The sequence below is a fragment of the Orbicella faveolata genome, unplaced genomic scaffold (genome assembly GCF_042242905.1).
Source record: "Orbicella faveolata isolate gen_17 unplaced genomic scaffold, um_ofav_v1 contig_3, whole genome shotgun sequence".
Lineage (NCBI taxonomy): Eukaryota > Metazoa > Cnidaria > Anthozoa > Scleractinia > Merulinidae > Orbicella > Orbicella faveolata.
The window spans coordinates 9,015,518-9,039,593 of NW_028301558.1; the positions used below are offsets into that span (position 1 = coordinate 9,015,518).

General features: G+C 38.6%; 1 protein-coding gene across 1 annotated transcript; it reads right to left on the bottom strand.

Annotated features, from left to right (window-relative positions):
• Nucleotides 1-20,610: 20,610 nt before the first annotated feature.
• LOC149106280 (beta-1,3-galactosyltransferase 5-like) lies at nt 20,611-23,598 on the bottom strand. Its single transcript, XM_089298393.1, has 3 exons — nt 23,518-23,598; nt 23,090-23,146; nt 20,611-21,393 (listed from the first exon to the last, which is right to left on the bottom strand). Exons 1-3 carry the CDS (start codon nt 23,596-23,598, stop codon nt 20,611-20,613), a joined length of 921 nt encoding a protein of 306 aa, XP_089154519.1.
• Nucleotides 23,599-24,076: the final 478 nt, after the last annotated feature.

Consider the following 24,076-nt stretch of genomic DNA (forward strand, 5'->3'; position numbering starts at 1 on the left):
AAAAGTGAGTATGCGTAATCGAGTCTGTCTTTTGGTCGAGGAAGTAGTGATCTGATCAAATTAAGACCTTGTTTCTTTATGTGCTGTTAAATTTTTCGGGGTTAAATTCTTTGTTTGTTTCAACCTAAACTGGGTAACTGGTGGTTCCGTTAGCGCCAAGTTGTGAGAGTGTGGTTTTACCACTATCTTAAGTTCTCCGCCAGCTACGAAGGCGAATCGAATCACCATGAAATCTGTGTCAAAACACCAAAAGATAAAGAATTGCGGTTTCCGTACTTCCAATATTACACGTGCACGTTCCCATTCTAAGAGAAAGCTTACATTGCTAATTTACTAAAACGTAATCAACAACTAGTCTTAGCATATTTCGTAGTTGTCCGGTAGTGACATGCGATGCACTCAAAGATGCCACCACACCACGCGATATGCGATGCACGCAAACATGTCACGCCAGCTGCGCGTGCAGTTTGCGTGATTTTCTTTTATAGAAAATTATGTGTTTGATGTAAAGGACGCTGAAGAAATAAACATCGTCCATCGTCCATCGTCCATCGTCCATCGTCCATCGTCCATCGTCTGGGTTTTAGCACATGCCGTTTCAGCGACTGTCATCTCACGTATCTTCGGCATCTGGAAAGTGTTGTTATTTTAACTAAGCATGGTTTCCGGTGACGGAGAAACAGGTTTTACATTTCACCTCGTGACCTGCAGCCTCGACCTTAAAGCGAGTTCACGGTTGACCTTCGATCGAAGATGGTGCCAAGGAAGGGCATTTATCTTTTCGCTCGCGGCATCAATCCAGATCTTACTTCGAAAAAAACGCGGTGTGTCCTAAACGAACGTGATTGCATCATAAGTCCGATAAAGATTTTTTTTAAGAAAAGAGCGGTGGTAGCAAGTTTTCGGACGAATTTGCACGAGTGGAAATTGGATCCTGCCTTGCCGATTGCTCCAGTTATCGTGGCAAAGCTTTGGAATTAAAGTGGTGGCTTCTTCATTTGGTTTGCTGGCCATGTTGTCACGCCAACATCTTGCCAAGAGCGCACTTCAAAAGAATTCCCTGAACGACCTGGATTTAATTTGCTCACAGTTCGAAAAGGACATGGTCAAGAACGGGGGTAAGTTTGCGAACAATGTTTTTGAGTTATTTTTTTGTAAAAATAATACCTCTTAGTCGGCGCGTCGGGTATGTTATGGACGGGTCAATGGGTGAGTGAGTGAGTGAGCGAGTGAGTGAGTGAGAGATGTATGTATGTCACACCAATCAGATTGGATCTACTATGAACAGCCAATCAAATTCCTTGTTATAAAGGTAAATGGTGCGTGAGAAACACAAGGTATGTATAAACACAAGGACTTTGGTAATTGAAAAATAAAGAGAGACGTGTATGTTGCCGTTTCTTGATTTTTAGTCCGGTTTGGAGGGGAGTGTGACAGTTACATACGTACATTGGGTTGTTTTAGAGTACATAATTTTCAGTGTAATGGTGGCTAGTTATGAACGAGATGAGTCTTGAGTTTTGAAGCAGTTCATGAGTAGTAGGCAAATGGCACGAGATAATTTTATTTTTAATTACAAAGGGTAACTCGATACTTTTGTTTTTCAAAAGGAGTTAATTCAATTAGAGGTCACGAATCGTCGGTTCTATTTCTTAGGACATGTTTTAGAGGAGACGAGACTATTTAGATTTGAAGCAGTTCTAACGTTTACAATAGTAAGTGCAGGTAACGATTGTTTTGCTCTTATTGCATGCAAATATAACGAGATATTTTTATTTTTTAGTTACAATGGGTAATTTGACACTCTTGTTTTTCACAAGGTAGTAAATTCAATTAGAGCTGACGAATCGTCGCCACTTGTTCCTACGAGATGTTTGCTATTTTTAGTTTCAAATGGTAACTCGACACTTTTGTTTTTCATATGGGAGTAAATTCAATTAGAGCTGACAAACAAAAAAGAAGATTTCATTTCTAGAGTGTTTTTACGTCTCTGCAGTAGCAGTTTAATATTTTTATTTGATGGGCATTTTATGACATTCTTTTCCGTCCGATATTTTTAAAGGTAAAAAGTATGAAAACTGTTCAAATGTTCTTTGAAGACTGTGTGGCACCAAGTTAAAGTGCAATTGAATTAAATCAGACTTTCAACGTGTCAGAGAGGTTTTTTCTCTTTCTTTAAATTTTCGGTGAAGTAGTGTTGTTGCGTTGTGTTGTGTAAAAAGGGTAAACTTACTACTCGTATAAAATGCGAAAAGTTCTCTTAACTTGAGTATTTTTGAGCAAAAATTCCTCTTGGGGGCTGGAAGGGCTCCCGAGGGCGTACTCCCAGAAAAATTGGTTGGGGTGTGCGGCCCGCTTCCCAAAACCCTCACCGTATTTATGACCAAAATCTGCGATATTCCTTACCCTATTTATGACCTGACCAAAAATTCGAAACCCTATTTACGACCTGACCCTCAAATCAAAACCCTGTTTCAGACCTGCGTTACAATTAGCTCCCTAGTTCAAACCAATGTTAAATTACCGTAAACATATAAATTTGTGAAGGGCTTTTGTTGATTTTCTTTTCGATAATGATGAAAAAGTGGCTTCTTCTTAAAACATACCCATATCAAGGCTAAAGGGCAAAAACCGTACCCTATTTATGACCAAAATGGCCAAAATCAGCTAAAATCGATACCCTATTTATGACCAAAACGGCTAAAAAACCATACCCTTCGGGTCTGCACAGACCTATATAGCCCATATAAGGGAGTCCCCCCCCCCCGGGGGAAGGGCTACGTGATCGGTGAGTGAGGGAGTTATGCATGTGCGCGTGTCAGACCAATCACAGTGTGGGTTGTATCAAAGAACGAATAAAATTGCCTGTTAGAAAATAAGATGGTATCTACATTAATGTGGAGACGTGTCAGATTACTGTAGTTCGTTCAGTCAAACATTTTATGGCTTACTATTTAGTTATCTTACCATTACCGATGTAACATCGTATGTAGATCATAAACTCCCAGTTTCTTTCTTGCTGTACATCGCAACCAAAAAAAATTGTCAAATCAACCAAATCATTACTGTAAACAGTTCCATTAATGCTCCTATCTCCGAGACTTATAGTTCACAAAAAAATAACTCTTGCACGCCTTGCGTGCCTATGTTTTGAGTTTAGCTGGAGGGGAAATACCGTAAGAACTTCACTTTTAGAGGCGCTTTGATTGGCAAAGGCCGTTACAGCATGACCAACGCTGACCTTGTGTTTTCGAGAGCTCAAATTCAGTTTATTTTCCCGCTTGAGGCACCTAATGCTGTGTTTACATTTGAACTTTTGCCAAGGTAAAAATTTACTAAGGTCAAGTTACTTTACCTTAGTACATTCGTCCAGTGTTTACACTGGCTCAAATAACTCAAGTTGACCTGTCAACACTCCCGCTAGCTACATTATCTACGTCATGAAATCGAATTGGCGGGAAATTCTAAAACCATGCTCGTTTCAAGAAGTAAATTGGTGGCTTTCTTGGCCATTGCTTTTTATTTCTTAATTCAAGAACCGCAAACAGAAACGTCAAGATTTTGTAAGATGTTGATGGGAAAAATACATCGACCATTATTACACAACGAAGGATCGAAGTTTGTCTAGAGAAAGTTGTAAATAATACTAAAAAAATGAAAAATACAATGCCTTCTTTTACCTGACGGATTGTTCGCCGTACGAAGATCGATCCAATCGTTCTCTGACTTCTCTGTTATCTTCCATGATAGAAACGCTTGGCCGAAAACGTGACAATCGCACAATCTGCAGAATCTGCTCACTGCAGGATGTGACATATTACGCCGCCACAAGCGGATATATCTGTCATCTTGACCTTGGTAACTAACTGTAACCATGCCTGATCACAGGGTAATTACAACTTTTACCTTGGTCAAATTTCTTTTGTCTTTTGCGGCATTTACCAAAGTATCAGTTAGCGTTTACACACGGAAAATGTTTACCTAGGTAAGTAAACTCTGGTACCTCAGTAAACCGTTCAAGTCTAAACACGGCATAAGTTACTTTTTTGCCAATGGGGGGGCCTGGGTTGATTTTGCTGGAGTACGGTCAGAGGTCAGCTTTGGTCAGCTAACATGTATTTTCTTTTGATTGAAAGGACGGGATGGTATCGTGGACCGCAATGACAGTCATTTTAGAAATTGTTATATTGAGTGCAATCAAGGGCAAAATAAATGAAAAATTAAGACCACCACTCCCCCCATTTTAATGATGGAAAAATGCGAATTTATCATTGATTCGGGTGGATAGGTGGTTTTATTTCTCATTTTATTCTGTCCAAGATTTTAGTCTCCTGATGAAAATAATCAATGTGGTTGGTTCCCTAAAATAAATTATGTTGATGAAGGCAATGATCATGTTAAGAGGCCACCTTGTTTGAGGGGCAAACACAGTAAAAATTGCAGTAAATGTATGGGAAAAGTTTAAAGTTTGCTGCCTAATAAGTTGAGAGTCATTGACTTCCTGAATGTTTTATGCATTACAAGGAACAGATACACAGCAGATCTAAAGGGTTTCCTTAGTCAAATGTGATGAAAATAGATTTCCTGTGACGCAAGGATAGGCACTTTTAAATTTTGTATACAAATGTCTCTAAATTTTCTTGCGAATTGCAACTCACACTATTTTTCAGACTATTGAAAAATGAAAAACTTAATTATGGCTTTTCTAGCGAGGCTACTTCCCACTTATCATGTGATCTACAAATTGTTTTACCTTCTAACCTTTGTTTTTAATTTACTGAAAAATATTTCAGTTTGTTAGTCTTAAGATTCTCTATTTTCCCCATACATTTACTGCAGTTTTTGCCCTGTTTGCCCTCCCACATTAAAATGGCGTGAAAAAACCGTGAAAATCTCTCTTTCATAATTATGTTTTCCAGGGTTCCTTTGGATTTGATCTCACCACTTTTTACCAGGTTAAAAACAGACAATATTCTATATATGATAATGCAGCACTTACTCAAATGTTATAATTGATTTTTATCAGCAGCCCATATTATGATTGGTTTATCGCTAACCATAAACTTAATAAGTCTGTTGAGTCAGGCGTCAAAAATGGACAATAATGGTTATGTGTTTATGTATAGTATTATTCACACTATTCAATTTGCTATGTGGTTGCTAACTACCAGACAACTTAATACATTTATATGTGTCCAGCTGAACAGGAAATTCCCAACAAAATTGAAGGCATTCATGTGAAGCACTTTTCATGGAAAAGCTGTAGAAGACCTTACACAGATTTAAACACAGCAAAAAATCTGATTTAAAATGGAGTAACCATCTATCAGTCCTGTGTTCATGTACACATGTGCTCTAATAAAAACATTGTAAGTTGAATTAAGATGATGACAAAAAGATAACCAAAAATTGACCAAAATAGAAAAAATCAAATAATAATGTTTTTAAGGTGGCAATAACATTATTAGGCTACACTTTAAGGTGGCACACCCAGAAGTGTAGTGTAACCGAGAGATTATAATGTCATGCCAGCAATAACATTAATAGGCTACACTTTAGGTGGCACACCCATGAGTGTAGTGTAACCAAGAGAGTCTAATGTCATGCCAGCAGTAACATTAATAGGCTACACTTTAGGTGGCAAACCCATGAGTGTGGTGTAATCGAGAGATTCTAATGTCTTACCAGCAATAACATTAAAAGGCTACACTTTAGGTGGCACACCCATGAACGTAGTGTAACCAAGAGATTCTAATGTCATGCCAGCAATAACATTATTAGGCTACACTTTAGATGGCACACCCATGATTGTAGTGTAACCAAGAGATTCCAATGTCATGCCAGCAATAGCATTATTAGGCTACACTTTAGATGGCACACCCATGAGTGTAGTGTAACCAAGAGATTCTAATGTCTTGCCAGCAATAACATTAATAGGCTACACTTTAGATGGCACACCCATGAGTGTAGTGTAACCAAGAGATTCTAATGTCTTGCCAGCAATAACATTATTAGGCTACAATTTAGGTGGCACACCCATGACTGTGGTGTAACCAAGAGATTCTAATGTCTTGCCAGCAATAACATTGTTCGGCTACACTTTAGGTGGCACACCCATGAGTGTAGTGTAACCAAGAGATTCTAATGTCATGCCAGCAATAATGTTATTAGGCTACACTTTAGGTGGCACACCCATGAGTGTAGTGTAACTAAGAGATTCTAATGTCATGTCAGCAATAGCATTATTAGGCTACACTTTAGGTGGCACACCCATGAGTGTAGTGTAACCAAGAGATTCTAATGTCTTGCCAGCAATAACATTAATAGGCTACACTTTAGATGGCACACCCATGAGTGTAGTGTAACCAAGAGATTCTAATGTCTTGCCAGAAATAACATTATTAGGCTACACTTTAGGTGGCACACCCATGACTGTGGTGTAACCATGAGATTCTAATGTCTTGCCAGCAATAACATTGTTCGGCTACACTTTAGTGGCACTCCCATGAGTGTAGTGTAACCAAGAGATTCTAATGTCATGCCAGCAATAATGTTATTAGGCTACACTTTAGGTGGCACACCCATGAGTGTAGTGTAACCAAGAGATTCTAATGTCATGTCAGCAATAACGTTATTAGGTTATACTTTAGGTGGCACACCCATGAGTGTAGTGTAACCAAGAGATTCTAATGTCATGCCAGCAATAACGTTATTAGGCTACACTTTAGGTGGCACACCCATGAGTGTAGTGTAACCAAGAGATTCTAATGTCATGTCAGCAATAACATTATTAGGCTACACTTTAGGTGGCACACCCATGATTGTAGTGTAACCAAGAGATTCTAATGTCATGTCAGCAATAACATTATTAGGCTAGACTTTAGGTGGCACACCCATGAGTCTAATGTAACCAAGAGATTCTAATGTCTTGCCAGCAATAACATTGTTCGGCTACACTTTAGGTGGCACACCCATGAGTGTAGTGTAACTGAGAGATTCTAATGTCATGCCAGCAATAACGTTATTAGGCCACACTTTAGGTGGCACACCCATGAGTGTAGTGTAACCAAGAGATTCTAATGTCATATCAGCAATAACATTATTGGGCCGCACTTTAGGTGGCACACCCATGAGTGTAGTGTAACCAAGAGATTCTAATGTCATGCCAGCAATAGCATTAATAGGCTACACTTTAGGTGGCACACCCATGAGTGTAGTGCAACCAAGATAGTCTAATGTCTTGCCAGCAATAACATTAATAGGCTACACTTTAGGTGGCACACCCATGAGTGTATCAATTTGTCTCACCTAAAGGTAGTAAACTGTAACCGTGAAATATTTATAGCAGTGGGTATGACAAGCAAATATACTGATATTGATCACTCTTATTGAATTTTTCATCGTGAAATGTTGACCCCTTCTCTTAAGTTTTTAACAGCCATAACACTGAAGTCACATACTGGAAAAAGTTATACTCAAAGACAAGTTATCTGATGAATGCAGAAAATGAGGTCGTATTATAGTCTATTAAAGCTAATGTAAAGTGGCGAATAAACCATCATCATCATATCGTTACACAACCAATCAAATAAAAATATTTATATATTTTTTTATTACAATGTAATGGCAAATGATAATGGCAAATACTACATGTACAACAATAATAGTAATGATAAATTTTTAAAAAGCCATAAAAAAGCCATAAGGGTGATCATTATACCAGAAAATAGAGGGCACTGAACAGTCTAGCTTTAAACAAAAGTCGTGTTTAAATAAAAGATTGTTGTTGTTGTTGTCCATTAATGGGTAAATTCTGTCAAGTTAAAGGCCTTGAGTAAATTACGCCCAGCAAAGACAAACAAACAATTGAAAAACAAGTGGATCTGTGGGCGTTATTTTAAGCACTGAGGTGCTTTGTTAGAATTTTAACTGTCTCACAAAATCGGCAAGGCAAGGTCTCAAAGACGGTCTTTGAGCTGCTTTGACTCTGATAAAAACCCACCGTCTTAGAGGCAGCTTTTAGCATTTTTCATAAGAATTACACACCACCCGCGCCACTGTACAGCCGATCCTTCATTGCATCTGAGGTTAAGTAACTTTGAGGCTGTGTTCAAAGGCGATTCTTTTTCTACTTAAGTTAGACGGAACTCGCTGCTACCTTGGGGCTTTTTCCAAAAGGTATGGGAACAGGGTAGCATGTATTTCTCTGAGGCTATGGGTGTATTAAACTCGTGGAAACAGTTTTTTAAAACATGAAATGAAATTCTTCGTGTTCCAGTTCAAATTTATGTCGCTGTCGTGGTTGCTACCTTTTGGGTGGGCTCTTCATCAGGTAGACCATTCTTAGGGCCTGTTTACAAGGAGAGAGGGTTACCCTAGCACTCACACATTTTCTCTTGTTTTCTTCGTCGTCTTTACAAGGCAGCTAGCTAGGATTAAACGAGTAGGCGGTTTACCCTATCTGCGTGCTAGGGTTACCCTGGCAGGCGGGCTAACTTTTTCCCTTGTAAACACTCCAGGTAGGGTTAACCCGCCTACCTGGGTTAACTTTCTACTTGTTTCCAGACCCTTTGGGTGTAACCGCGCGTTAAGTTGTCCCGCGCTCGGGTTGTAGGGTTACACCAAAATTTTGCTTGTAAACCCGGGCTATCTTTTGCCCTCCAGCTAGGGTTAACCCGCTTGCTAGAGTAGACCTCCCTCCTTGTAAACAGCCCCTTAAATATATCTCAGTGTGCAGGTTGAGTTTTCAATTTTAATTTCAAGAAACGTTCCTTTTAACGCCCTCCTTTTGGTAATGTGACGAAGTTGTTGATTGAAGTAATTATAATTTGAAGAAAAGTTTCTGTTAGTTCCTGTTACTTGAGAAAAATTTTACGGGTTTTGTTTTAACATGCGCAACATGACGTTTCTTAATGTTCATAAGCGTTACACTGTACCTTCCCTTTTTGTATCGTCATCAGTTTGCCGCTCTTAATTGATAGGAAGAATAAATTATACTTTTGATCCTTGATTCCACTATTTTCTGGGGATGCGGGAGGGTTTCACCACTCTCGGTCGTTACTTTCTAAATTTTAAGGTCTGTTTTCGCAGCGCGTGCGAACACCTTGAAGTCATTGGTAGCCGTGCGAGGTCACTTAAAGCACTGACAAACTTTGCTTTGTGTACTAAGTGATTCCTCACCCCGGGCCCTAACTTTCCCCCCGGCTATGTAATTGTGTGACATTTCTTCTCAATAGTGGAGGGCAAAAGACTTTTCGGAGTATTAAGCTTAGATAGCTAATTGTGGAGACTCAAATAAAGATAAATTTACAGATAAATAAGAGATTATTTATTTACAATCAAGATAAAGGTGTTTGTGACTATAAATGAAATTCATCAAGTAGTGCATATACACTCTTTCTTTTTTAAAGAATATATTTTATAAGAATATCGAGGCTGAAATTTGCGAAATTTAAAGAATATTTTAAGAATAAACCTGAGGCTGAAATTGTGAAAAGAATACAATTTCATGCGTTGAAAATCTGTGAAAACAATACAATGATGTTTTTCTTAACTGTATAAAATTATTCCTTTCTCTAAACGGCAAAACTAGCCAATAAACGAAACACTCTTCACTAGCGATAGCCAAATGTTTAATGATGAGCGGTACATGTAATGTGTTTGTGCAGTAAAAAATATTTACAATGCAAAAGACACGAGTTAAACCGCAAAATTTTTCATGGTAAATTCTTTCTTGTCGTATGACATGACATTTTGACCTTACTGACTGCAATGAACAGCAATGGAACACTTGTAATTGATACCTAAATGTCATAAGTTAAGAATATTACAATAATATTTTCAGCCTAAAATCAGCAGAAAAATAGGAGTATTCAGCCTGGGCCGGAAAAACAATATTCTTATGAAAAAAAAGAAAGAGTGTGATGCGTTATTTTTTAGAAAATTGTTATGTGTAGTTCGCTCCCAGATCATTTCGGCTTTATTCCAAGATCTGTTTTAGATTGATGAATCAAGTGTCCCTTTACTTCCGGACAAGCATCTCAATGCAAGCTCAGCGTTGAGCGTGATGACTTTGAGGGAGTAAGCAAGAAATGTTAGTCGGCCCTTGCGCGTCTCTTTACTTGAGCATGCGTTTGTAGGCTCCTGGTTATCTTTTAGTTCAGATCGTAAATCTTGGTTTGAGTAGAGAAGGAGAGGATGATTTCGTGTTGTGCATTAAATTCTGGTAATTCGTACATCATTTGCGCGAATACTTGTTTTATCAGGATTTCCGCCCTCGCCGCAGTTTCAACATTCATTGCCCTTCCTCCCACACGTCTTTTTTCCTTCCATGTTTTTCCCCACTGCTCACGTTCTTTTGGACATGATCTAATAATGCTTTCATTCCAGAGTGTAGAACGTCAGGAATGACTCACACCGCACACTGCATTTAATTGCTCGTTGACATATGTAAGCCGGTGTGCGCCGCTGTTCGTCTCTGGTTTACTTTCAAAAATTAATATTTTTCTGACAGACGATCGTCGGCATAACAGATTATCACGCCTCGTTGGTATCATAGGGTGAAGAAACCTGGAGCGCCCTAAGATAATGCTCAACAATTTCTTGTACTAAAAGTATAAGGAATTGTATGGAGGTCTCCGGGATACTTACAGTACAAGCCGTGTACGTCTCATGTCTTTCTCTCGCGTTTCTTCGCGTCACGCATAGTCTATTCGGTAACAGATTAGCCCTCTATCGCGAACAATGGATGAGAAGACGAAATTATTGCGTTCACTTAGTGTACCGCAATCCTAATCCAGTCGGTATTGATATTGAGATTGTTTGGGGTGGACGACCGTGTTCATTTACTCCTTAGGATGTTAACTATTAAGCCTTATAAAGTCCTCAGTGAGAGTTTTTGTGGTACCTTTTAGGGTATTGAACCGAAAAAATATGACAGGGGTAAGAATTACGAACCGCGAAAAGCGACAGTAATGGAATCTAAATTCTCCGTGTCCCTTGTGTCTCGGTTGTAGCAATGCCTCATTTACCTAAGCAGACTAATGGTTTGATCAAGAACTTCGGCGTGCGCTTCTGAAACTTCTGAGTTAAAATTCTCAAAAATTATTTCCGTTTTATCCAAGACGTCTGCAAGAAACTTAGGAAACTCGACTTCTAAATCTAGTTCTCCTTCGCCCGCCATGTTTTCAGTGCTCTCTAGTGCTCAGTTACTCTCGCTCCTGTTGGCCGCGCTCGGCCCAGGAAGATTGCATCAATATTCGAGGTATTGGATTGAATCATTATTCGAGGTATTGGATTGCATCAATATTCGAGGTATTGGATTGAATCAATATTCGAGGAATTGGACTGAATCAATATTTCAGGTATTGGATGAAATCAATATTCCAGGTATTGGATTGAATCAATATTCCAGGTATTGGACTGAATCAATATTCCAGGTATTGGATTGAATCATGAAAATTAAAAGATTGAATTGAACCAAAAATTTTATTTGCCATTGGATTGAATGCCTTTTTATATGTTTAAATAAAACCATTATTTAAAGGATTAAACATATATTGCAAGGATTGAATTTTGCTACAAACGGCTTGCCATACTTCCTTTGTTAGGTCAAGTCTGGGAGGTGAGGTCACAAAAAAAATTCTAATTAATTCTGGTTTTGTTCGATGTCGCTGAAATTTTAACACGATAAAGCTGGATTGTTAAGAAATAGATTTACCTTCTGCCAATGTGTGGTAGCTATTAACGCTAAAGGGATATATCGCTTCGAAGTCAGGGTTTTGAAGAGATTTTTTGCAACGTGTGGGTTGGGCGTGATTTTGTAATTGGAGGTTTTTGTTGATCCCGAAGGAAAAAATATCCGGAAAAGGTCATTTCATCGACGATTCAAACGAATATAAATATGTATATGTTTCGAGCTAAATTTCTGGTGAAAAAATATAATTTTTGACGAGCGCTGGGTTTTTAATTTTTTTCCCGCGAAAGTCGGGACCTGAGATGAGTTAAGCTGTCATTAACTTAAAAAATCCCGAAAAATGTTGTGGCTTCTAATTTCATGCTTCAGTGCGACTTTTACTGTGTCTACATGTCTAATCATGAATTCAGGTTGATCAAATTTTCACTTTTGGGCTAACGTCTCAGATAATTCTTACGATGAGCAGGAGAGGTAAAAGCCGTGACAGTTGTTCTAGGGTCGCCATCATTACAATGATGTACAACTGCAGCAATTTTAGCATCAAAACTTGCGCTTGAAGTGCTCGTACTCGCGTGATGCAAGAAAGGAGAATGACTCTCTGTGCATCGCTTAGCTGCAGAAATAGAAAGCCTGAAAAAAATGCAATTTCACGTCGACTCATGGTAACCTGTTCTGCAATTCACTTTGCATAAAAAAGAGGGAAATATAAGCATGAAAGCCCACGTGGTCTACAGTGACAAAACCGACAAGGACTGATAGGGTTGTTTACTATAGGTTCATGGAGTGTCAAAGACAATTTTGTCGTTAAGTGCGACCCGAAACTACAACGTTTTGCAATTGTTCGGACACCCTTCTGAGGTAAACACTGTAGGCAACATTTTGTGAAATCTCAGAATTTTGTCTCAAGTGAGATGATTCATCTTTTTCATTTGCGAAAACAAGATTCGAGCAATGTAAACAAATGCAAACACACCGGTAAATTCTAAAATTGACAAAACAAATATTTAAAGACGCACTATCGTGCAAGGCCGGACTTTATTTTCTCTGGAAATGTTTGTTACCGTGTTGGCGATCTAAAATCGAAGTTCGAGTGTCGCCAATAGTTAAAAAAAAAGCATTTTCTGGAAAATATATTGTCCAACAAGGCCGTACTCAAGACCAAGGGCACAGTTTTTCCCAATACCGAACAAAGAAGGCAAAAAACATGTTCCTATTTTAAATCTACAATATAGCTTTGAAAGCAACTTTTGTGTTACTTAAAGCTGTTTAGTTCAAATCAGATGTACGCGTACGTTTGACCTTTCGGGCACAAAAAGTGCCGATACTCTTTGCAGTATTCGTGGGGCTGATTTTACATGTGACACTGTGTTCGAAAATATTACATTTAACAAGGCTGGTTTTTGCGTACTTGCGTCGAACTTGTAATTCGGGATGCCGGTGGCAACAATAGGCAATTTGCGGCTAGGCCATCGCGTGACCTATTTTGCATAAAATTATGGGCTATAACTTAACGAATGCCAGAAATGGAAAAAGCATGTCGAAAATATCAAAATGGCCAAGTTTGAGGGCCCATCATTAAAGAATGAAATTTCATGACAGTCTGAATTTTTAAGAGAATCAGTAGATTTGTATGGAAAAAGTTGTTGGAGAGCAAGGTCTTGCTCCCCAGCAACATTTTCAATACAAATCCTCTAAATTTTCCGCAAATTCAAACAGGGCCTCAAACTTGGCCATTTTGGTATTTTCGATGCGCTTTTTTTTATTTCTGGCATTTTTCAAGTTATAGCCCAGAATATAAAAATTTTCAAGGAAAAATTTGGTCACGTAACCCCATCTGCAAAGGGCCTATTGTCGAAAATTTGCGTTTTGAATTCAAGAACTCTGTCCAAATAGAAAAGCTGTGACTAACATTCCGCTGTTATAGCAATATTTAGGGAAGTAAATTCAAACTTAGGGTTCAGTGTTTGTATTTAGACAGGTTTTCTCCCGGTTAATTCCATTTGTTAAAGGGAAATCTCATTAGCTGGGCTATTATCACGAAGAAAAAGCAAAAAAAGAATTTGCGCTAAAGAAATTCGCTTATACAGTTCCGTTTCTCATAAATCGAAGGCATATTTTGTTGTCTTTATTTTTAGCAACGACTTCGAGCTTCATGCATGACTTAGCCTGTGAGCAGGCTCACGCCACTCAATTTTGAGCCAATCACAAGTCCCGTTATATGAAAAATACATTACTGTAATTTATGCATTAGGTTCGACACATGAGGAGAACGCCGTATGAATCAGCTGCCTCTCGCATAGTGCGACAGACCCTGCCGAGTTTATGTTGTTTGCCGCACCAAACCTAACCTGCCGAACCAAACTGATTCAAACGCTGCTCTTCTGCCATACTTAACTCATCAGTTAGGTTCGCGCATGAATGGAGCGGCGTTTGGAACGGGCCTTAAGCGAAAATGACTTTATTCGCTCTTTTGTTTCACTCTGCGTTGAATATTTACTAGGGGTTCCGTAGGAGAGCTCGAGTCTTAAAATGCTAGCGTTTTGGTCGCCAAAAGGGGGGTCATGGTCCTAGGCGTTTCATGCGTAGACCATGGAAACTGGGGACGAGAAACGCGACATTGCTCGCTCTTCGTGACAGAATGCGGTGTTTAGCAAAGAAAGTTTCGGCAAGAATCGCGCCTTATACGTTCATCTCACATACAAAGATGTCGATCGTTTTCAGGAAGGGTCGGTCCACGAATTATATTGCTTGAAAGTTAGCCAGGTAGGCAAAGTTCACGCTCGAAACGTTCTCGTGAGATCGATAACAACTGAGCCGATTGCGGTATGAGTTCAATCTATGAAAACACTGGCAACAAGAAGCTATTTCTCAGAAAGAAATCGTTTTTCGTTTCCGGAAAGAAATTCGAAGTCTGAGAAAGGCTTGGGTTTGATATCTTGTGCATGAGAAGTCCTGGGGTGAGGGGGATATGTGCTAATGTGCCGCTAGGTCCGCAAATGCTTGCGTGCACCTACATGGTCGCTACGCTTTTGATTTTTAATGCAAGCAGTTCGTACCCCAGGGCCTAAAATTTGTAGACTGCTTACCAACACTCCAACAGTCCCTTTTTTCACGATTATCAAAAGTCCAGCAGGGGGTGTTTATATCTAAACGCGACATTGGCGAGAAGAAGAATTGTCAGACCATTGGTTTGCAAAGGAAAGGAACTGCGTGCGAAACCGTGTTTGCTTTTCGAACCCTTGACGACAGTAATGATTTTCACAAGCATTTACTGACAGCCACTAAGTATGAAATATATCTTTCATATTATATTTTATAATGAATTTTACTCCCTTAGAAGACGTCATGGAATAGATACTGATATCAGTATATTTGGCCTCTTAGATTATTACGCGAATATAATCCGTCCGTTCATTATAACTAATTCGTCGATACTCAACTCTTAAAGATGTGTTGTTATAATCAAGAATTTAATAAATAGTATCGAGTTTTATCTTAATTAAATGTGAAAACGATATTAAATATAGTTTTCTTACTTAGTAACAAGAGAACGCACCTTTTACAAGCGATCGTTTTGTCTGTTCGTAAACTAAGTAAGTGGGGTCCTAGAATTGACACCTTTTCTTTGTAGACACTTGGTTGCAGATTGGCTTTCTGCGTGTCAAAATATATTATAAGGTAGTCTTAATGCTTGAATTTCGCGAATCAAACAGGAAGAAGTTTCAGGGCCGAATTATTCTGCGCCACATGCTTGGCGCTAGCCCAGGGAATGGAGGACAGTAATGTAACCGTAAGTGTAAGCGTTGTAACTTCGTGTGGTTACAAAAGCGACTTACCGTACAAGAAGTTTCTCTTTTCCAATATTTTTCTTCGAAATCAGCCTAAGCTTTGGTAACAGATGAACAATTCTGCGGATGCGTTAAATCATACGTCGTTATAGGAAAAATTTTAATGAAAGTCGGGGAGAAAAGAGTTTTAACCAATCAGAGAGCTTAATTACGTAAGATTATTCAATAGCAACGCCATTGCCCATGCGTCACGAAATGCTATTTCTGTAGCCGTCCTATGCAAAACAACAACGGAAAATTGTCAAGTTCTACGTATTTCGGAGAAAGCGTAAACAGCATGGCATTATTATAAATTATATTTAATTTTCTTTTGGAATTGATCGCTTGCATTACATACTTAGTTTGAATAGGTTTTTAAACCGATCTGCGTACTGAAGAGATCGTGACAATTGAGAAATATCGGGGTAAAATATAAATTCGTAGCGGACCTCCTGCGCGCCGAGGGCCTGCGAGCGGAGCCCCATACCTTAGAAAAATTTGGTCACCCATCGATCTAAAAAAATATGGTTTTCATGTGACTGTCCGTACATAAGTGCGTCCGTCCGTCCGTCCGTAAGTCCGTATGCCAAGCCTCATACCTTGGAAAAAAAGGAAGAGTAGTGCAATTACCATAGGTACATCTTTGATGTTGGACGTCCATATGTTATGGTTACTTGACAACTGTCAAAACAAGTTATCCGCTGACCGGTATCACGTGACGATATAACGGGCTCTGGTTTACAGCTCATCGACATCACGTGTTTTTTCAAGTTAACCGCTGACCAGGTACTGGTTTTCGATTGGATCGCAGGCTCAAGTCAGTTTATTACTCTGGGAGAGAAGTAGGGAGTGCGTGCAACTCCAAAATTTCGGCGCAAATAAACCTCTAGATGGCGCGTTGTTGACTTTTCTTCTGACATATGTACTCCTTGCACAAGTCCCTGATACATTGCTTACGCAATTTTCACAACCTTGGAAAAATTGGGTACGCTTATTAGGGAAAGTTTGTTATAATTTAACTGGAAACAAATCCTCTTTTTCAGTCTATGGTTAATTACTGCAATAAGAAGCTCCGCTTTTACGCTTGGCTAAAGCTATATATTATTTTACAAGGCGTCCTTGGTGTCGCCGTCGTCAGTGCTTAAGCTCTCTGATATATCTTGATCAACCCGAGAAGTCTAGATATGAATATGTGCTTGGAGAATATCTTTTCCATGAGGCTCTCAGAATGCTGTTCATTTCTGGAACAGATAATGTCAACCGGCAAATATCCGTGTATGTTTGGAAAGCGAAGTAATTATTTCAAAATAAGGATTACAGGTTGACAGCTAAATATATATACGCCCAAATGTTTCGACATTATCAAATGCAGATTTTTAAATCATAGAGATCGCCTATATTAAATCTAGACATAAAAGAGTCCAGAAAATATCAGCTGATTAAACAGTTTTCGCGCGAATAGAGTCAGCTTGTGTGTTTAAAGTTTTCAAATTGTCTCTGACATAAGTTTTTCTTGACTCTTTTGCACCAAACCAACTTAAAAACTTATCTGTATTTGATGATGGCGACAAGATGATGCAGAAACGTCATATACAAGGGTTTATGTTAATTTCTTTCAAAATAATTGTATTTGTAAACAAATCTGCGGTGAAAATGATCGTTTTGTGTAGGAGCTAGTAGGGTGATTGGTTCATAAAGTAGCCTGTGAACAGGCACCCGATTGGGTCGCCAACTGTTTGCCTACCCGGCCAGGAACCTGTTCAAATTAGACAGTACAGTAAAACCTATATATATAGCGAAGTCCTCGGTATAACGAACGATATTCCTCGCCCCCAAAATAGTAAAATACATGGAAAAGAACCCCGATGTAACGAAACCTCGTTATAGCGAACATATTTCGCCAGCTCCTTGGCCCTTGATAATATCGAGGTTCCACGGTACTTACATTTGAGATTTACTCACTGATTCCAAGTAAAACTGCCAATTTAAAGGAGCTCAGTCACGGTTTGCGCATATTGAAAAGTTTGAGTCTCAGACTGGAGCTATATATCAGGGGTTATAATCATCGATGTTTATCCAGTCTGATTGGGAGCACAAACAAATTTCAAAAGGACTAACAGTCATTTAAACGCCAAATCGGCCCGGAGAGAATTTTACCAGAGGTGTAGCGGATGACAAAACCTGGGTGCTGAATGTTTTGTGACTTTTACAGACATTTGACGCTATGCGTATTTTCAACCTTGGCCCAAGGGTCTTCTCTTTACGATTTATAAAATTGAAAAGTGGAAAAGACCTTGAGGACGAGGTTAGGGTGTTTATCAAAGATTATAATGCACACCAGCTGACATAAGATGGTACATCGCAGAACAAGTACTGCACAACGTTACCAGCCACATGTATATTCTTCAAATGTATATTCGTCAGATCGTTCTTAGTTTATATTTTGAACTGAGTTTTGGATATTGAGGCTCGACAAGTCATCAGCACATGTTATTGAGTTAATGCCTTAGCGAACAGCAGCCCCCTAAACCACCTCAATGGTGCACTCTGCACTAAAAACCTCAGAAATTTGCCATTTTGATAAGTTGGAAGCCTGCTCTCTTGTGAGTAATTTCTATCCCTTGATTCAACGTTTTTTTTTTCGGCCGTGAAGGAACGAATATGCTTGTAATAACGCGTCCTAAGGCCAGAAACATCGATAACAGAATCGCCCTAGACTCGAGTGCGATAGGGTAATTCTACTGAAAAGAAAGAAGACTTAGAATAAATGTGGATTTGGTCTCATTTGAAAGAAATAAAGTTCATTGTGCCGGTTATTTATCTGTAAAGTATTGTGTACATAACACATTCAAATTTTTCTTCGAACTCATTACAGTCGTAATGATCAAAACAGCTCTAGTGTTCCACCTAAATAAACTTAAAGATTATTTGTAAATTAATGATTGCTGGTCAATTTATGCTGTGTCACGCAAACCTTAGCCACTTACTTTTTGCAATGAAACTGCTACTCAAAAACCAACTGACAACCCTGCGGGACTCAGTTATTGATGTTATGTATTTGAAGGGGCTCAGTCACGTTATTTTGGGTTATTTTGGCCATACACAAAATTACCTTACAATGGTAGGAAACCTGAAAATAACAGTTTAATAAGATAGAAAAACACCAAAGAGATAATGATAAACCATGAAAGACCAAGGATGGCTAAGGATGGAGAAAATTAACACGGATTACAAACGCGACGAATTTGAAAAATTGAGGCTAAACTTTTCAATATGCGCAAACCGTGACTGATCTTGACTCTACATGTACAACACTGGGAGAGTTGAAAATTTACAAAGTATGTAAATAACATGTAATTAACATGTAAATAATCAAAAAGAGACTGTAAAGAATAATTTACATGATTTTCCCGTTTTACACGTTTCTGAGGTTCCATGTAAAAAAACATATTAATATTTCAAGTGAAACATGTGAATGGTGAGAGAACACTGTAATTTTTTTCAAAGCAAAGGGCTAAGATCATGTAAACGGCATGTAAACTGTTCCTGCAAATACTGTAAATAGCCTGTAAATTTCTTGTGATTTAACCTGCAAAACCCGTAAATAACATGTAAATTTAATACACGGAGGTTGCCAAAATACCGTAAATAACGTGTAAATCAAAAAAGGGAGGCTGTAAACAACATGTAAATAAGAAATGGGAGCCTGTAAATAACATGGAAATCGAAAAAGGGAGCCTGCAAAAAACATGTAAATCGAAAAAGGGAGCCTGTAAATAACATGTAAATCGAGAAAGGGAGCCTGTAAATAACATGTACATGTAAATCGAAAAAAGGAGCCTGTAAAGGGGACCTGCAAATAACATGGAAATTGAAAAAGGGAGCCTGTAAATAACATGTAAATCGAAAAGGGAGCCTGTAAATAACGTATAAATCGAAAAAAGGGAGCCTGTAAATAACCTGGAAATCGAAAAAGGGAGCCTGCAAATAACATATAAATTGAAAAAGGAAGCCTGTAAATAACATGTAAATCGAAAAAGGGATCCTGTAAATAGCGTGGAAATTGAAAAAGCCGGGAGCCTGTAAATAGCATGTAAATCGGAAAAGGAAGCCTGTATATAACATGGAAATTGAAAAGGGAGCTTGTAAATAACTTGTAAATCGAAAAAAGGGAGGCTAAAAGCAACATGTAAATAAAAAACGGGAGCCTGAAAATAACCTGGAAATTGAAAAAGTGAGGTTGTAAATAACATGGAAATCGAAAAAGGGAGCCGGTAAATAACATGTAAATAGAAAAAGGGAGGCTCTAAATAACATGTAAATTGAAAAAGAGAGCCTGTAAATAACATGTAAATCGAAAAAGGGAGGCACTGTTTACACATGTCAAGCGAACTTGCAAGTTCACTTGACATGTGTAAACAGTGCCGAGCTCAGAGAGTTAAACCTCTGTCTCACATGGAACAAGGCACAACATGCTGCACAAAATAGGGCTAAATTGAGAGATTGTTGTTGTGTTATGTCCCGCAGGGACTAACAGGTAAATAAATTATTATTATTAGGCGTAGAGGTTAAATCAAATAAGTAAACAGTGTTCTGCCATAAATTTCCCACTTTAGATTTATAACGACTTTTCTACCTTCTCACTTGTAGCAATTCAACTCCCAGATACTAACATTTAAAAACAACACTCCAACTGAATGGAATAAAACTAAGCATGACACCACAAGTACGCTTTGCGAACTTATTTTTATTCTAATGTTTATATTTTTACAGCCCCTTACAGGTGCTCATCAGTTCATGGAAAAATTCTAAGTTTTTAAGTCGAATGCAGGTCAACAATTTCCTTTCTCCAATGTTCTTAAAAATTCAATTATCCGGTAATATTTCGAAATCTTTCTCAGAACATCCGAGAAAAGAGAAAACGTTACCAATCAGTATGGACGACCCCCAGCCACTGCACACTAATGGCTGATAGTGTACGATAGCTCAACCAATAAGATTGCTGCATTTCCATTACTATACTACTGTAGTAAAATTCTACCAAAACCCAATAGAAACACGGAATATGTTTTTCAATTGAATTATTAATTATAACTCTGAAGAGCCATTGTGAATCTTAAACAATGTAATTAAACATTCTCCGATAGCTCGATGCTGTACAAGAGTGTTCGGAACAAAATTACATTCATCACGAAGAATCTCAATATCTGGCATAACAAACCCTCCATGGTTCACTGCTCTTACACCGAGTTTTTCTGCAAGCATTCCAACATATACATCGTCTAGTCTATACGGCTTAATCACATCAAATAAAGGAACCACACTCTTGACTACATCATATGACATAACAAAGCCAGCACCACTACAGAAATCTGGATGTTGTGTTTCTCTGTATTCTTCATAACTGACACGCCATTTTCCGTCTCGCTGTACAAACGGATTGTGATGAAGTTTACCCATATAAAGGCTTTTCTTAGGCGTTGATTTCAATTGTAAGACATCCAGTAAACGTTTAGAGTTGACGAAAATATCGTCGTCTGCTTTGAGAAGGTAAGAAAAATTACAATATCTGGCTGCCCATTCGAAGGCCATCTGTATCTTCAAACTCTGGTTCCAGTAATGTTCATAATAATCCGCACGGATCATGTCGCCATAGACGCTGTTTTCTGTTTTGAGCAAACCTGATCGTGCTGGATTCCGTGTTTGACCAAGGAGAAAGTATGTCTTCCACTGAGGAACGGTGCTGTTATCGGCACCCCATGTTTGACGAATCAAATATCTTCTTTCAAAATTTGCTGGTGCAGACGAGACCAGGATAAGCAGAGGGTAGTGCCGTGCACACACAGTCTTGGTTATCAAAGTAGTTTTGTGCTGGGGCGTTGCGTTCCACGGTTTAAAATCAGGAAGAATGGCAGGCAGTATTGTATTTAATTCAAAAAGAAAAAGAAAAAAATTAAAAGAAATATATCCTCCCTTAACGTCTTTGGCGCAAAAGGCTAGGGCCGCTAGGGAGGTTTGGGGGTACGCCCGAAAGAATGTTACTGTATTTATAATTAGGGCTCGGGAAATGTCCAAAATGATTGGAGGACGGGAAGGGGGGCGGGGAGAGGTTGGGCCGGCCGGAGCATTTGAAAATGTGGTGGATAGAAAACAGATGACCCAGTTTTTCCATTTGTCACCAAACTGAGTAATTCGCCCCTAAACGAAGGTTGAAAATTACATGACCCAACCCCATAATCAAGTTGTTGCATAACCCAACAAAATTACATTTTGTATATGAACTTGTGGTGTTATTTACGTTTTAGCTTTATTTCTTAACAATAATTCAACAGCATAAAGATATGATTGATCATCGCAGTTATGCACACAACTTAAACAGTTGTAAAATTAAAGCCTGGAAAAAATAATCTGAACGGGATTCGAACCCATGACATCCGCGAGACCGGTGCAGTGCTCTACCAACTGAGCTATCAGGCCAACTGGGAGCTGGTCTCATTGTGAGTTCGTAATATACCTGTAGATGGTATGTTAAACAATAATACAAAAGTATCTAGAAATGATGCAACCTTATCTAAAAATGATATTGCTTCCCTTTGCTCTTGCAACTTTAAGTCATGACCGCAACGTATAAACTCTTGTTCTTAATTAGGCAGTGATAAACATTGTATTCCAACGCATTTTAATACAGAACTTGATGTTTCGTATGCTAGTCAATCAACACAGATTTTCAAACACGACTCTTACAAATTTTTAAAACGGTCATTATAAAATGCAGACTGCAGAAAAAAATTATTGTGCCGTTTTTAAAAATCTGATAAATTTTACTTTGGGAGTTATCGTGAACATGGCCGGTTTCGGTCGGCTAGAAACCAATATGGCGGATCAAAGGACTTCTCGCCATCCGTCAATCCAGCTTACTATAAACGTAACTTTCACCATAAACCATTTAAACTGCTTGAGAGAGCTTTCTTTTCACTCACATTATAAGTCGAAAATTTCCCTGAAATTAAAAGTTTTGGTGAGCGAGCGAAATCCTGTAGTGCACATTCAGGCTGCTTTTGGGACACAAATTTACTGCGTAATGAAAGGCCGATATCTCTCATGTTATGTCGATTGAAAGTTTATTACAGGGTAACCTCGATATAACGAAGGGCCAAGGGACTGGCAAAATATGTTCGCTATATCGAGGTGACGTTACATCGGGTTCTTTTCCGTATGTCACGTTTACTATTACTGGGGCGAAGAATATCGTTCGTTATACCCAGCCTTTCATTATATAGAGGTTCGTTAAATCGAGGTTCCACCAGACTATTTAACCTGGGTGTAGAGTTTTATGGCAGTTTTGACAGGGCAAATTAAGAACTGGGAAACTTTTTTAGCACGAGAGAAAAAAATTAAACAAGTTGCTACGGTTTAACCATTTCACGCTCATTAACACGAACAATCATTGGGATGAAGGCAAAGATTTTAAATTATCCTTAATAATCGAGAAAGTGTAAACACATTTTACTAATTATTTAGATGTGAAAGAGTCAAGGAAAAAAATCAGCTGATTAAACAGTTCGACGCGAATGGAGACCGCTTGTATGTTTAAGGTTGATCTACATTTTTCTTGAAAATTATTCTGCAGTTGATAATATTAATGGCGACAAGATGACGCCGACAAGTCATGTACTAGCGTTTATTAATTTGTAACTTTCTAAACCCTATGTAAACAATAACGCATGAAGTTTGGCTGGGAGCACAAACAAATTTCAAGCGGACTGAAAGTCATTTTAACGCCGAAAAGACTTCTCCCCACACCAGAAGCAAGCTCCCAGAAACATCTAAAATGAAGAAGTCAGGACGGGATTTTATTAATAATCTCTTCCTGGAGAGAAAAAGTGGGTATCCAGACTCTCTTGCAAGTTTTACAAACACCTGAGACTATATGGGTGTATCTTAACGGTTATGTCGATTACACTCTTGCTATGGCAACTTCAAGAGACTAGTCACTTGGTAACGTTTAAGGTAACGAAACATCACATCACCCGATATATGATGGTAGAGCGATCTACCGTTGAACAAGTACCACATAGGGGATATTACTAGGCGGCGCGAAGATGTGAATTTTATTTTCGAGTGGTAAAAAAAAATATCGTGTTGTAGGAACGATCGCAGCGATAAAATATGTGGTAAAAGATTAGAAGCAGGCTGGCAACATTTGTCATATATAGCCTTTGAAGTATAAAAGGGCCGAATTTAAATTAGCTTTGTCGGAGTATGAAACACACTGCTAATTCACATCATCACTCCACGCGCAAGTCACGTGAAAGCTTCTGGAAGCTTTGCATCTTATGGAAAATAAATGCGAGTATCATAAAAGCCAGAGCGAAAGACAATTTACAAATTATTAAGGTTAATAGACCAAATTGATAGACCGAATTTTTCATTCGGTATGAACTGCACTACAATATTTTTTTTTTGGGGGGGGGGGGGGGAACATTAAGCTTCGCCAAGTGTTCACTTTTTTGGTGCTATGATTAATTCACCTGTACGTTATGTTTTGTTCTTT

Bases quoted from the DNA above. Each gene is read 5' to 3' on its own strand.
- LOC149106280 (XM_089298393.1), bottom strand. From the start codon at position 23,598: ATGTGGTACTTGTTCAACGGTAGATCGCTCTACCATCATATATCGGGT. The intron at 23,147-23,517 runs GTGACTAGTCTC...TATCAACTGCAG, and splicing joins GTTACCTTAAACGTTACCAA to AATAATTTTCAAGAAAAATG. The intron at 21,394-23,089 runs GTCGAACTGTTT...GCAACGCCCCAG, and splicing joins TACAAGCGGTCTCCATTCGC to CACAAAACTACTTTGATAAC.